Source organism: Hetaerina americana, unplaced genomic scaffold, assembly GCF_022747635.1.
Source record: "Hetaerina americana unplaced genomic scaffold, ioHetAmer1.1.p SCAF_40, whole genome shotgun sequence".
In the NCBI taxonomy this organism is placed as follows: domain Eukaryota; kingdom Metazoa; phylum Arthropoda; class Insecta; order Odonata; family Calopterygidae; genus Hetaerina; species Hetaerina americana.
The window spans coordinates 3,652,618-3,668,126 of NW_027286986.1; the positions used below are offsets into that span (position 1 = coordinate 3,652,618).

General features: G+C 40.7%; 1 protein-coding gene across 1 annotated transcript in view; it reads right to left on the reverse strand.

Annotated features, from left to right (window-relative positions):
- The window catches only part of Galphas (G protein alpha s subunit), a 201,858-nt gene that overhangs the window by 9,808 nt on the left and 176,541 nt on the right, over positions 1–15,509 (reverse strand). Inside the window, exons 6-7 of the mRNA XM_071591038.1 lie at positions 4,644–4,698; positions 241–314 (exon numbers count right to left, since the gene is read on the reverse strand). Coding sequence (XP_071447139.1) covers positions 241–314; positions 4,644–4,698 — 129 coding nt within the window. The remainder of the gene's footprint in view (positions 1–240; positions 315–4,643; positions 4,699–15,509) is intronic.

The window sequence follows — 15,509 nt, forward strand, 5'->3', positions numbered from 1 at the left end:
AGATTTGTAAAGGTTACTTGAGGAAGAAACATACAAAAGATTGCAGATCATATGGATTACAGAATTATAACAGAAAATAATAATTGTGATTTGTCTTTGATTGCTATGCTATCCATTTTTATACATTTGGATGAAATTTAACTTCTGCAACTTATCCATCATCTTAGAAAATTATAAATACTACTTTCCAAAACATGGGCAAATAAATGGGTAATGCATGAAAAGATCTGTCATACTTACTGGAAATTAACTTTATCCACCTGAAACCTTGTTTCGAATATACCTGATGTTAAGACACGACACCGTAGTATATCCTGAAATAAATGATAACTATAATTAGACGGTTTTAAAATATCACAGTATTTCATACATCAAATAATTCAATACACTATGAAACTTTTAAAAATAAAAATGAAATTTCAAATATCTCCTCAATCATTTAACTGAGTGAGATAAACTCGAGTGGCCAATGGTGACGCATGCCTTAGATTGAGTGAGTACGAAACGAGTGTGAATTCAAGGCAATTCCAAAACGAAGAAATTAAGCAGCAGTTCATTTTCTTATATGGTTACTCAAGGTCATGCTTCAATGATTCACACTAAAGACAACGTTACCTCTTTCCTTTTATGCTTTTGCAAGTAATCTATCACATCAGACACGTCCATGAAAACTAATATCGCCTCTATGAATCATATGTATTTTAAAATGTGTTCCACACTACTTCCATCTTAGATTAGCATGATTATTAACTTCCTTATGTCAACAGTGCCGATTATTACTATTTCTCGATTCAGCTTGATTAACATTCTCCCTTTTTAACACCTTTCAACATCCCAAAATTCCTCTTGTCACTCTCTCTGAACTTTGCCCACCTTCTCCCCTTGAACTTACAACCCAATTTCTATTCCATCAAATCTTTTAAATATCTTTGTCCATTGATAACTAGGACCATTGGCAGTGAGGTTATACATGATCCATATATCCCTTTTTATAACCCACAAATCTTTGCAGCAAAACAACACTTCACCTGAAGAAGTTTTACAGAAACACAATCAAAGTGAGAAAACATTGAAATGAACCTGGAACCTGTTTAAATGCTCTCGTCACTGAAAATTGTGATGTCCTCAACAATTTAATATTTCAATTCATGAGGCATCAGTTCCTTAGCTGCTTGTTTCTGCGATGCACTCAGGGTAGAAGTAAAAATTAAGTCTAAGGAATTGAATAATAGAGCAATGAAAATTGAAACTGAATATTAAACAAAAAGGAAGCAACGAAAACCTATAATTCTGGATCTACACTGCCACTGCCTTGGACATAAACCTTCATCAATTTGGTGCTGCATGCTACTCACCCTGTTCCCACTCCTATCTAAAACGCAAATGGGGAGAACTAAAAACATACGATAAGTCAATTGAAGCTATAACAACTTCAGTTGAATACTATGCATTCCAATGACCTAATATTCAAGTTAAAAGGATGGCCAGCCCCAGTAGTGGTGAGGTAATGTCCTTGCCTACCAACCCAGGGGTCACAGGGTCAAATCCCTCATAAGTTCCCATCAATTGCTTGGGTGTTTGCAAACGTTTTCTACTGTTATATATATGTACCATTGTAAAAAGTCTGATGTAAAGGCCAAAGTGATGTTTTTGGACAAATGTGAAATAAATTATTATTAGTTGATCTACCGGTTAAGGTAGGTTTTTGGATGGAAAAAGCTACTAGATAAATATTTTGTGATTCCTAACAAAACACACAATCCAGCAACCTAGTCTACATCAGGTCCCTCTTCATCTTTGAGTTCTGTATTCCTCCCTTCATCCCATCCAACATCCCTATCCTGTTCCTTCCCTTTCCTCGTTTGCCTGACATTCTCCCCTCTATTACAGTCTTCAACATCTTGCTGCCAGTCAATACTCCCTTCATCCACTTTTCCTGCCTCCATAGGATTTCTCCCAACAAATCCCTCTCTTCGCCCACCATACCAAGTACTTCCTCGTTTGTTTTCTTCTCTGTCCATTTCACCTTCTCCATTCTTCTCCACACCCACATTTGAAGAGCCTCCAGTCTACGTCTATCCTCCTGCTTCAATGACCACGTTTCCGCGCCATACATAGCTACGCTCCATATAAAAGTTTTTACGAGTCTTTTCTTAACATCCTTACTCAGCGTCCCTCTCACCAACTCACTCCTCCTTGTGAAAGCCTCTTTGCCTAGTGCAAATCTTCTCCCTGCGTCCCTACTACTTTGACCGTGTTGGTCCAAAACACTGCCGAGATATGTAAACTGTTCTACCTGCTCTAGTTTTTGCCCTCTTATTTTAATGTTTAGCTTAGCCTTTTTCATTCTAGAAAATCGCATAACCTTTGTTTTATTAATATTGATTCTCATCCCATACCTGTCGCACTCAGTTTCCAATACACTCAGCAATGCTTGCAACCCCTTGGCTGACTGACAAACTAAAGCTTGGTCATCAGCGAACCTAACTGATTTTACGAATTCCCCGCCCACTTTCATTCCTTCCTCCAGTTCTTCCCATGCCCCTGTTCAATCAAGCAGATCATTCCCTCCAGTTCTTCCCATCCATTTATCCATTACTATATTATGCCTTATCCTCAATCATAAGACTTAACTGCGAGGCACTCTCCAGATTTTATTTAAAATAAGTTTGAAGAGCATTTGCTTGAAGAGTACCATTGCTAAGAAATTTACTTCAAACTTAGTCCCGCAGGGCAAATTCATCCAAATCATAATTGCTATTGATTAATATACTTATTTGACTGAGCAAACTACAAACTGACTTCAAATTAATTCGTCTTCAGTCCAATACATGGATCACTTCCCAAGATCTTCAGTTATATTTCGGTGTATGCATGCAGCATTAGTTAACTCTGCTTACTTGGCTATTTCAAAATGTTATGATATTTTGGTGTTTGCCCACCCCATTTCTCTTCTTTTTTCATTCATAAATGCTTTATTTTATCGAGGAGTGGAACGAGATTCCACGGTTGAAAAATGGGCTGAGTTCTCACAGAGGTCTGTTGAATTTACTATAAGTTAGATTGACTTAGAAAAATACCAAAGACTAAAAAGAACAGGAATGATGAAACTGTCATCCCTTTCAATAAATTAAATAATGTAAAAATGAATGTATTCATATAAAAATAGATTAATTTTTTTTCAATAATGGAATTCTTAATTTCTGTAATTAAGGGCCTACATCGCACCACCCACACATTACATCATTTGATTTCTTTTCTTGAATTGCTCAAGTTAAGCCCAAAAAACCCAATTAATTACGTCAACAAAGACTGGCATAATGGAGTTTGCTTTATAGCAGGGAAGCATAACACTGACTGGTATGCATTCCACACTAATGGAATTTCTACAAGAATAATTAAATACAGCAACTGCAACTACTGAAATGTGCTTAGGAAGACAAGTAAAAGCAGTGCCTAAAAAGAAATGAAGTATACAGAAAATTTCTCTGGAATATCTTAAGAATTAAAGAGTAATACCTAGATAATTATGCCAAATTGCACTAAATTTTCACCGATCATGATGCTTTGGTATGATGTAATGTTATTTTCAGAATAAGTGTTTTACTGGGAACAAAACTATTTGAGGAAATGGGAGTCAACATTCTGCTTTTCAAAAGTTTGTAAATTCAGGAAGTGGTTGCTGGTAAAAACTAGAATCAGGAAAATGTCCATGAACATAATTATACATCTTAATGCTAATTAAATGTCCCTGGACTTCCATTGAAAAAACATTACTCTTGCCACCAATATACGTGATAGTTTAAAACTGTTAAACATTTATATTCCATCGGAAAAGTAGATAAATGAACTACACAAATAGTTAACAAATAATGTAACTTTTAAGATTGTAAGTTTATCTGTTTAAGTCCCATTTTTCAATTACAATTTAAAATAGTTTAATGAAATAGTTATTTCATGGTTTGGGTTTATGTCATGTTATTATGCCCTACATCAATTGAACTTAAATTCCACTTACTTCATGAAAAAAGATTCATGCATAAAAATAGGGAAGAGGTGAATTAAAATTTATAAAATGTTTGATTTAAAAAACAGACACACTATTCGGTCCACTTAAATAAACCTTCCAAATTAACCTAAAATTCATCTTGGCACTCAGCACCAATGGAAACACAAATGTATATTATATGATGTGCATGCTTGGAAAGATAAATATCACACTCATAATCTAAATCAACATTTTAGAACAGCTATAATATTTGAATAATGCGTGTGTAGAATAACATGAGCATTTACAGTTAATTTCACTCCCTTGATGAAAATTATCAGAATGAGTACCACGCACCACGAGAGTGAAAAAACAGAGGAGGAGGCTTTACATTACATTTTTCAGTAATTTTACATTTTAGAAAAGGCTTACAAATGCTCCAGCTGAACGAACACACCCGGCAAATTAAACTAATGCGCATGTAATCTCACATGAAGATAAGATCAACGGGAGCACACATTAAATTAAGTTAAAACTTCACACTATTTGAATATTTTCAATATTTACATTATAATAAGTAAAATGATGGCACTCAGGAGTCCTGTGTGAAGTGGAAAGAGTATACAGTAATACCGGTTAAGCATGTTTATCTCACCTGTTCAGTGGGTGTATAATCTGGTCGCTTAATGACATGCACCTTATCAAGGAAACTGAAAGATAATAAGAAATTTATTTTATTAAAATGGGTACAGTGTTTCATTATTACATGTGACTATAATAACACAACCTCATTACTACAGCATTTATGATAATTAGATGAAGCAACATGAAATAAATCCAAGTAGTTCACTTATATATTGTGGAAGGATAGAAACTTAGAGACCTTAATTAAATGAAGAATACAATGTATCTTTCCCCTGTCTTTTATTCACGTACAACCAGTTTCAACGCTCAAGCATATACCATTCATGAGGGAGAGAGGGGTGGGTGAGAGGGAGGGGGGAGAAGGAGGCAAAAGAAAATGGAGCTGCGATCGGCGTTGATGGGGAGGGGGGAGAGGGGTGTTAAGCATCAGGACAGGTGATTGGTTGGTTTACAGTGGGGTGGGGGGTGTGTCGGGTCTATCTGCGAGGGAAAGGGGCACTTCCAGGATTGGGGAGAGGTATTCAAACAATAAATCGTTAACCAAATGACCCGTTTTTAAATTCTTCCTGATTTCGAGCTCTTCCCACTTGTTTATCCTCATTCCTTTTTCCATCTGGTGTAAGAGGTCCGGGTTGAAATCACTCCCATGGTTTTCTTCCCATAGATGTTTGGCGAAGTGTGATTGCTTGAGGTCACAGTTCCCGAAACAGCGTTTGTGTTCCTCCGTCCGTGCTTTTAATGATCTCCCCGTTTGACCACTACAGTCCCCACAAGTTAACTTACAACCGCCACTTTTATTATGTGCACATATTTTGTCTTTTGTAGCATTCAAGAATGATTTTAAGTTATTAGTATTGTAAAAAGCTATCCGAAATTTCTCCCTAGGAAAAAGGTTGGCTAACTTTTGCGAAATTAATCCATAGTACGGGAGTTTGCACCATTTGTAACCTATTTCCTCCACATTAATTGGTTTGAACAAAAGATTGTATGCTTTGAAGGAACATTTTCTTAGCAGTATTTTGTCAATTAAATTTTCTTTGTAGTCATTTTTCATTGCTAAACCTATAATCGTTTTGAGTTCTTTAACAAAATTACTTTTGGAGAGAGGAATGGCCAACAGTCTGTTTAGAAGGAAATGAAACGTGGAAAGCTTATGCGATATGTGATGGCGGGAGTTGGAGGGGATGATGTGGTCTGTGGTGGTACTTTTCCGAAAAATTGCAAATTCAAAGTCCAGTCCCTTTCTCGACACTGTGATATCTAAAAAAATTATTTGATTATTATGTTCTTCCTCACAAGTGAAATTGATACTTTCGCATTGGGAATTCAGGTTGTTCATAAACTTTTCTAACTGTCTATCAGTGCCTGTCCATATAGCAAAGATATCGTCCACTTATCGAAACCAACAGTGAATATTCTTGGTACAAATTGAGGGGCTGCTGAATACTTTACTTTCAAAATCGTCCATGCACAAGTCAGCAAGTAGTGGTGATAACGGGGACCCCATGGCTCATCCTTCTACTTGTTTGAAGAATTCATTGTTAAATTGGAAGTAATTTTGTTCCACACACAATCTCAAAAGTGGCATGAACTCACTGAGGAAGGGCGGTTTGGCCCCAACACTTTTTAGCACTCTTTCCACCACTACCAATGCTTCCAAAATCGGGATATTTGTGAAAAGGTTTTTGACATCAAAAGACCCTAGGATATGTTTGGAGGGCGGGGGACCTTTCTTGGAGAGCTGCACACAGAAATCACTGGAATTTTTCACTCCCAACTTAGATTGGAAATCTGTCAACTCTCTGAAGAGGGAGTTCAAAAGGGAGGCTAGTTTTCTCGTGGGGGCGGATACACTGGAAATCACTGGCCTCATGGGAATATTTACTTTATGAATTTTAGGAAGGCCAAAAAATCTGGGAGCCCTCGGATTCATAACTATTGCTTTGTAAATTTCACTTTGTTTGAGGATGGTTTTTAAACACTTATTAACTATTCTTTGCAATTTCGTGGTGGGGTCATTTGGGAGTTTCACAATTTTTTCACTGCTGATCAAGTCATAACAAATTTTCTATATAGTCACTTTTATTCATCATTACCACTACTTTCCTCTCCTTCTCTCCCCCCCCCTGTCACCCACCCCTCCTCTCCCTCATGTATGGCATATAAATGGACTGCGTCTTGATTAATTTGTACCTGATGATGACGCTTGAGCGTTGAAACTGGTTGTACATGAATAAAAGACAGGGGAAAGATACATTGTATTCTTCATTTAATTAAAATGAATTTCCACAAAGTTGAGCCGGAAACAATTGAACACTTATAGACCTTCTATAAAATGAGGATCATCAACACAGTCTAACATGGGAACATTCAAATGGATGGTTCATTCGTCAAAGTACTGACCATGAGGAAATTACTCTTTTATTTCAAATTTTTAACATTTGCCAATGGGTAGATATTTTATCCTTGATGCCCAGGGTGCATTCCGGGAATTGGAAACGATATTCAATACTTAAAGGAATACCTTTCATTCCAAGGAAACTGCAGGAGATGCCGCAACAGTAACTTTTTAACGGAGTCATCTGCTAATGTGCATTTCAATGCAACAGTTTCAGAGTGTAAAAATCATTCGCCTTGACTGGGATCCCAGTCAAGGCGAATGATTTTTACACTCTGAAACTGTTGCATTGGAATACCTTTCATATTGATACTGGGATATTACTCTCCACATATGCTGAACAAATTCATGTTGCCAGAAAATCACTACTTTTGGGACTACTAAAATGCAGGCATTCCTTAAAGACATATGAAAATATGATGGGCGGAAGCAGGCATTTTACCAGAATTACCAATTGCAGTTATTGCATACATATTGGGGGGAGAGGGGGAGGGTATTCATCACTAACTGCAGCTATATTTTTAAAATTAGCCAAATATTTTCACACCTGCCATGCAAAGATAACTGAAGGTCACCTCCTTAGCATATTTTACCTCGCCTGTAATTCTCGATCCAAGGTATATGCATGCAATCTCATTTAATATTAATTCAGACATCTTGAGCACCCAGCAAATTCGTGAAATTCAATCCAGTTGGGACTGATGCCAGAATTTGGGAAGGCAGAGAAAATGTTACCTCTTATTTTCAAGGTAGCATTTCCGAATGAATATCAATTATGAACTCCCTTCTCTCCTCATCTGTAAAAATTAATCCCCAGTTTGGTTGTCCCTGTCTATGGTGCTTTGCAGTCATTCAACCATGGTATTCTACCTATTAAGTTAAGTTTTGGATGATCCCTAGCAACTAATTATTCCTACGTAACGTGGGAACTTCCCTCGCTCTTATTACACCTTTTTGCAACTTCTGCAACTTTCATGCAGCATAAAGAGCCCGCTCCTTTCCCTCCTCTGCCCTACTTTCCCAAAGTTCACCCCCCCAACACAGCCTTATCAACATACCATCATACGTTTCAATATTTCCTTCACCCACTTCCTCTCCCTTGTTCGGATTTCCTAAACAGTAACTTCCTCTCCTTAGCCACCATATTTAAAACCTCAGCATTTGCCTTCCTCTCTGTCCAACATATTTTCACCATTCTTGGCCACACCCACATTTCAAAAGCCTCCACTTTATTCTCAGGCTCTTGCCTCAAAGACCTGATTTCAAACCCATTATGCGCCAGGTTCCACTCTGCTCCAATATGCTTTTCAATAAGATTGAAAAATTCTTGTTGGTGCAGGGCAGTAAAAATTGAAATGAGCCAGTGTTGCTAACACTGTACAGGAGTAAAACTTACATGAGCCAGGGAAACCATAATTGTCAATTAAATACAGTAGTTGTGAGGTACGTGAGGTGTTTTTGTGGCAACAATCAGTGAGATAGGGCGAGGAATTAGTGTGTCACAATAGAAGGTGGACTAGATGGGCTGGTAATTGGCAAGAATAAAAGTGTACCATGCTGGATAGAAGGCTAAATATATCACAACGGGTCCACCCCAACCTAAACTCCATGGTAAATGTGATGCCACAGATGGTCACCGAATGGGAAAACCAGAATTTGTCAGCATCTTCTCTGGGGTGGGTTAAGTCGAGGGTGTGTTAATCAGCAGTGTTAGTATATTTATCAAATTTTCTTGCTGAGGGTCCCAATACTTCAGGACCAGCTGAACAATTCTCATGAAAGCCTAAACTGCCAGCCAGAAATCTATAGCCATTTTCTGGCACTAGTCACCGGGCTAATCATGAATATAGATGATTTAATGCCACCTGTGAAAAAAATGTTTCAAATATTCCACGTCTCTTGGGTTATTTAACAAATAATAAAAACTATTGAATTCATACAATTTCCCAGTGGCTTGTTTTGATGAAAAACAATACATACTAAGTTAAACTTCATCATTGTTCTCATTAATTAATCAATAAATAATATGTTCACTATGTGATATTCATTATTTGGGGGACATGGCATTCCTGTAGGCAGAGCGCTGGGCTATTAACCAGAGGGAAAAAGTTTGATCACGGGTGACGTATCTGGGCACCTTCAGCTCCATTCAAACTGAGTAATTTTGTTGGGCACCAGAACTAATCCATTGCATCCCAAGGAGTGTCCAATGCATCAATAGGTCTTCTTTACCTCAGATTGCTCTCCGTATGGTCCTTTCCTCTTCTGCATGCTTCCTCGTTCCTCACTTGGTGGGACCATTTAATCATCAGCCTCCACCACCACCATGCTTCAAAGGCTTCTCTTGTTTGCTGGTTCACTTTCTTAATGTCCAATGTCTCTGATCCATAAAATGCCATGCTCCATACGAACGTCTTGACATACCGGTGTCTTGTCTACACCCTTAGGTTCTTCGAACAGAGTGTATGCCTCTTCTTCATTCATTACCGGCGAAGAAAATAATTAGGATGCAACATACCGGTGATATCCCAACCAGACACTGAACATATGAGCGGACTGGGAACATTTCAGGGCATCTCTTGCAAACTTTTCAACCGAATAGGCAACCACTGTTATCAACATTAGAATATCAAGATTTTGGCACAAGAAACATCAAGGGCATTGGGACTAACCTCTATGAATTTACACAAAAAATACCAGGGAAAAATGATTATTCTGGGTGGATAATCACCTCTTCATGGGACCTTAAAGTCATTATTACTGATTGACAGATTATTTGAGCTGTGGTAGCTGAATGGAGAGACTGGTCAGCTATAGAGAGGAGGGTTTGACTCCCTGTGATTTTGGGCGGACTCAGATTCACGAAAATTGTGTGATTTGGTGGATACTAGATCTTTCTCAGTTACTGCAGATGGCAAATGAACTGGTCAACCCTCAGAGAGATCTTTGAACTTTCTAGTTTCTTCATCATGCTTATCGGTAGTTAGTTCCATGTCGAAATTTCAGAGGTACTGTTGCTGGTGAGTACCACTCCATCCTTCAACCCCCTCCCCCCCCCCCCCTGATGGTAGGTCTGATAAGGTGAGGGTGGAGAACTCACTCAACACAGCTTGTGAAATTTACACAACAGGGCTTGGGAGGGGGCAAATTCTTACTCCTGTGGTTTATTTAGAACTTCTGGTATCCTGAAAATTGTACTCTTGGATCTTTATATGAGATTATTCAGAGGAATCAAACAAGACTTGAAGCCCGGAACCTTCTCGATAACAGATATAAGTCGCCCAAATATCGTCGATTCTTGCACAAAATAAAACGATAAACAAGATTGCAAACCTGAAAAAAACCTTTTGAATGCAGGAGCACCACGTGGTTCAAAAACAATTCAGTGCATGTCGCCTGCTGCTCGGTGAGCGTGCTGGGGGGATGCCGAATGCGTCCGTGCAGGCGTCACGAAGGGCTACGGTAGACTCAATCCTCTTCCAATCCGAACGATCATCTCTCACGATTGGAATATATAAAAATGTGACGCGACAATGCGTGTGTGTCATGTGCTGATCGAATTTTTAGGGCACACGTTCCGGGATGCGTCGCCAACTTGAACGATGGTTCGACAAAAAGTAGACGCGACGCCACCTGTTCGGGGGCAGAGGAGAAGGACGGAGTGCCGTCCATCGGCAACCACCGTCGGCGGGTCATTCGCGCCAAGCCCTTTCTTCCGCGCGCGGACACGGAAGCAATCCACGCACGAATTGCACGGCTCGAGTACTTGCATGAATGTGCGTGCGTGCTCTTCAAAACTGTTTACCTTTCCAATTGCGATGGAGACCGTCGTTCGCGCATTGTTTGGCGCGCATACACATATATCGACAAGCAGAACGCCCCCAATCGGGTCTAATTTCGGTGTTGGGAAGCAGTCTCCAAACGGCCAAACAAGGAGCATTGTATAGAGAGAGCATGGGGCACATGACCACGAACTCCGCGCGAGAGGATTGTCAAAAAGTGCGCCATCGAATAGAGGGTTGGGGGGGGGGGGGCGGAGTGATATGATGAGAGAGCGGAAGGAAGGAGTTAGCAGAGGGACGCAAACGAGCACATGCCAAGGTGACAAAAGAGGAGGAGGAGGGATGGGGGAAGGGATGAGTGGATAGGGTCACACTCTTGTAGTGGGGGGAGGGGGATTGGCAGGGTAAAGGAATGACTGACTGCCTCTACCTCTCCATATCTCGGCGGGAGAGGGGCTTTGGTTGCAAGACGCGTAGTGTGTGTGTGTGCGTGTGTGTGTGCGTGTATGTGCGTGTGTGTGTGCGTGTATGTGCGTGTGTGTGTGCGTGTATGTGCGTGTGTGCGTGTTTGGGATAGGGTGGAGGGTAAATAAAGGGGAAGGGAGGTTGTGGAAGGGTGGGGGGGACGACACGAAGAAAAGAGAAGGATGTCGGGATGAGGAAAAGTGAGAGAGGGGGGGGAGGGGGAAGAGTGGACGAGTCAGTCTGGGCCAAAAAATAGCACCCGGGCGCTAATTTTAGCGCAGCCTGTGGGGGAGAGGGAAAGTGGGAGGGGCGTGCCTATAAGGGGGACGGACGGATGCATCGGGGGAGTGCCTCCGTCCCTCCCCCACTCCCCTTTTTTGCCAGGGGGGCGACTCCACCATCCCGGTGGTCACCCGCCTCCAACCTTCCCCTGCTCCTCTCCTCCCCGCGACAGCAAGGAACTTATGACCTCCAACTGACTAAAAAAAAATCATAACGCCTGCCAACGATGAACGAAAATATTTCCGCGATAACTCCACCGGGCTTCCCGAGACAAAAATCTTCCATTTTTCCGTGACGTTGAACACAAATCAAGTGGATGGATCGGACTCTCAGGAGGCCATTCAGAGGGTCGCGGGATGGAAGTAAAAAATACAAAGATGAGGTAGTTTTCGCGAAAGAGGTAGGCTACGGCAAACGTGAAAATTGGAGGGCATTGACTACAGCATGGTGGGACGATTTGGATATCTCGGAAGCTCGCCGGACGAAGATGACTGAAGTACGGACAAAAGAAAAATAACTGGGTTCGGCAAATAAGCTTTTATGATGATGAGGAAATTGATGACAGGCAGGCTGAGCAAGGACGTTGAGAAAAGATTAGTGGACACTTAGATATGCAGTGTGGTTTTGTACGTAGGAGAGACAGGGTCGTTGACGCAAGATTAAATATAGATGTTGGAGGCTTTTGAGGAGCTGGTGAGCTGGAGGATGGAGAAAAGATCAACTGGAAAGCAAGGAAAAGGAAAACAAACAAAGAAGCAATATGCAGCACGATGGAGTCGGAGATATGTTGCTGGGAGAAACGTAGAGGGAAAGGGGATGCGGAAGAGCAGTTTGATTGGCGATTGACACTGACGACTTTGATACAGGAGAGAACGTTATGCAAGCGAACTAGGAGAAGAATTAGGATATCCATGTTGGATGAAATGAAAGGAGGTAGAATGCGGAGTTGAAGACGGGTTTGCGGCAGGTCAAGGGTGTCAAAGCTGGGTCTTGTTAGGCGGGACAAGGAAATGTAGCGTTGTCCAGTCTAGGTCCATGTAAGGCCTAACTTAAACTGTAAACGGCCAAATATCATAGATGAGGAATGAGTTGGACAAAAGAATGCGGACTGGATGCATCTTGAAAGTAATGATCAACAAGGAAGGTATTAGCAAAAGTGTTTCTTCACGGCCTAATATTCTTCTAGAGAACTGCCATGAGAGGGGCGTCTGGACGCCAACCATGAAGAGAGTTGACAGAACAATGAACAGATGTGTGTTCCTAAATATTTTCGTCGGTGCTTTCCCATTTCCAGCTGCGTGTTTCGTCATCATTATTACAACTCCCTTGCGCAGATAGACAATGTCAGGCGGCAGATAAGTCCCCAAGTATCTTGGAAAAATAACATGGCATCTCAAATCCTATCAATATCACAAAAAGATAATAAATAGAATCAGTCTGAAAAAAATAATTCTAAAGGAAACTTCCAAACAAACACCAATCTCTAACACAAAATAATGAAAATCCCCATCTCATCGACATCAGTTTCCCAAATCAACAAGAAAAATTTCAAAACTAAGCTACCTGTATTACCTACAATTTGACACAACATATCAATCAAATTATTATGTTAAAGTATTAAAAATATTATGTTGTGGTCGAGAATAGTACGAGGGAAAAACAAAAGCTTGTTCGGCAGTCTTCCGTCTCTTATTTTATGACAATTGCCTGTCCTGCCTATGTCATCGGGGAGCTGAATTGCGTCTTCTACGTCGGATGCAGAACCACGCGTTCGGTACCTATGAAATCGGTATCATTTTGCTCTGAATCTTCGCATGTCTAAGTGTTTAAGATACATAACCGATAGATTTAAGATGTCATGTTTCGCACGTATGATGAGGGATCAGAATAACGTCCGACCGCGATACGGTGAAAAACTTGAGTGTCAAAAGTAGTCTGGTGTGTTATCACTGCCTGCCACACACCCCGGCCTTGGTATTATATAATTCTAATGACTAATTAAATAATAAGGGTTCTCATCCCAGATCTGGTTACAAATATCTGAACCTTGGTGTTTTTTCCAACGAGTTTTTCATAAACCTGGCGGTCCTCTGTAACTTGTTCAATTCTGTAATCAGTGCTTTTTGATATACTACCTTGATCAAAAAGTTCCCGGAATAACCACCGTGTGGCGCTCCCATCGTTCCGATTTGAGTTCTGTTTTTTTTTGTTAAATTGGTACATCTGTTGTTGACATTCCCTTTAAATCTTAGTGTCATAACTTGACATTTGCAAAAGTTACGGTCGGTTTTCGGTATGTCCATCAGTGCTTCCTGCGATTTTTCCATTACTTCCTCTCGGCTGCTAAAACGCGTTCCCCGTAATGGTTTTTTAACTCGATTGAACAGAAAGAAGTCACAGGGAGCCAAATCAGGTGAATTCGGTGGCTGTTGGATGGTATTTGTTGCATTTTTCGTCAAAAAATTACGAATAATGATAGCACTGTGCGACGGTGCGTTATCATGGTGCAAAATCCACGAGTTTTCTGCCCACATTTCTGGTCTCTTTCGGCGAATTGCTTCACGCAAACGTCTCATAACGCCCAAATAATACTCTTTGTTTACTGTCTGGCCTTCTGGCAAAAATTCATGATGCACTACACCGTTGTAATCCATGAAAACCGTCAGCATTGCCTTCTTTTTTGACTGAAAACGACGTTTTTTTTTTGGTCTCGGCTCATTTGGTGAACGCCATTCACTTGCCTGATGTCTGGATTGCGTGTCGTACTCATAAACCCACGTCTCGTCTCCAGTAATGATCCTTTTGATGAATGTGGGATTGGATTCAGCCTCGCAAATCATGTCTTTTGCGACGTCAACACGGTCTCTTTTTTGCATGAAATTGAGGTCTCTTGGCACCAACTTTGCTGCTACACGACGGAAACCCAAATCATTAACCACAATGTCTTGGGCGGATCCATAGGCAATGTTCAAGTCCTCCGCTATTTCTCTGATGGTTAATTTGCGGTTATTGACCAACATTTCTTTTACTTTATCAATTTTTTCACCGACTTTCGATGTCGATGGTCTGCCACTGCGTTCATCATCTTCGATTGACTCACGACCACTTCTGAACCGCTCGTGCCACTGGTAAACGACCGTTTTTTTTAGAGAATCGTTGCCGAAACACTTTTCCAACATTTCCAACGTCCGTGCGCCACTAAATCCGTTTCTAACGCAAAATTTAATACAAGTTCGTTGTTGCAAATTTAAATCCATTTCTGAAATTGTAAAAAATCGCCAACACACACAGAGATAGATGTACTCTTGGCTACGTAACTTTTGCAAATGTCAAGTTATGACACTAAGATTTAAAGGGAATATCAACAACAGATGTACCAATTTAACAAAAAAAACAGAACTCAAATCGGAACGATGGGAGCGCCACACGGTGGTTATTCCGGGAACTTTTTGTTCAAGGTAGTATAACCCATATGCTCGCCGCATACTCCTTGCGTGGTCTTACTAAAGAATATTAGCGCTTCTCCTTCGCTTTTTTCATCGTTACATTTTCCAACTATCCGTTCGCAGTAGTACAAGGCACGCCTGGCCTCAACTTACAGCAAAACGAAGTTCTTGACAAGATGTCATTTCCCCCGAATTATGCTGCAGCAGGATCACTTGAAATGAAAAGGAATTGGTGGCTGATTTAACATATTTTTTTTGGTCCGCGCACGGCTCTGGCAATCTGCGCGCGCCACACTAGGCTCGCCATCCAGGGTACAATCTCCCAGGAACTTACACGACACACTCGCCCACTCGTGCGAGAGGGGGGAATGACTCCAGTCCGCGGAATGTCAGGGCTAGAGGGCCAACGTCTCAAGACCACGTTAACCACAGGATTAAAATCAGACGGCTTAGCCGCTAAGCAAACTTGCAAATAGCAAACAATAAGGTTTTCAGCTTTTTTC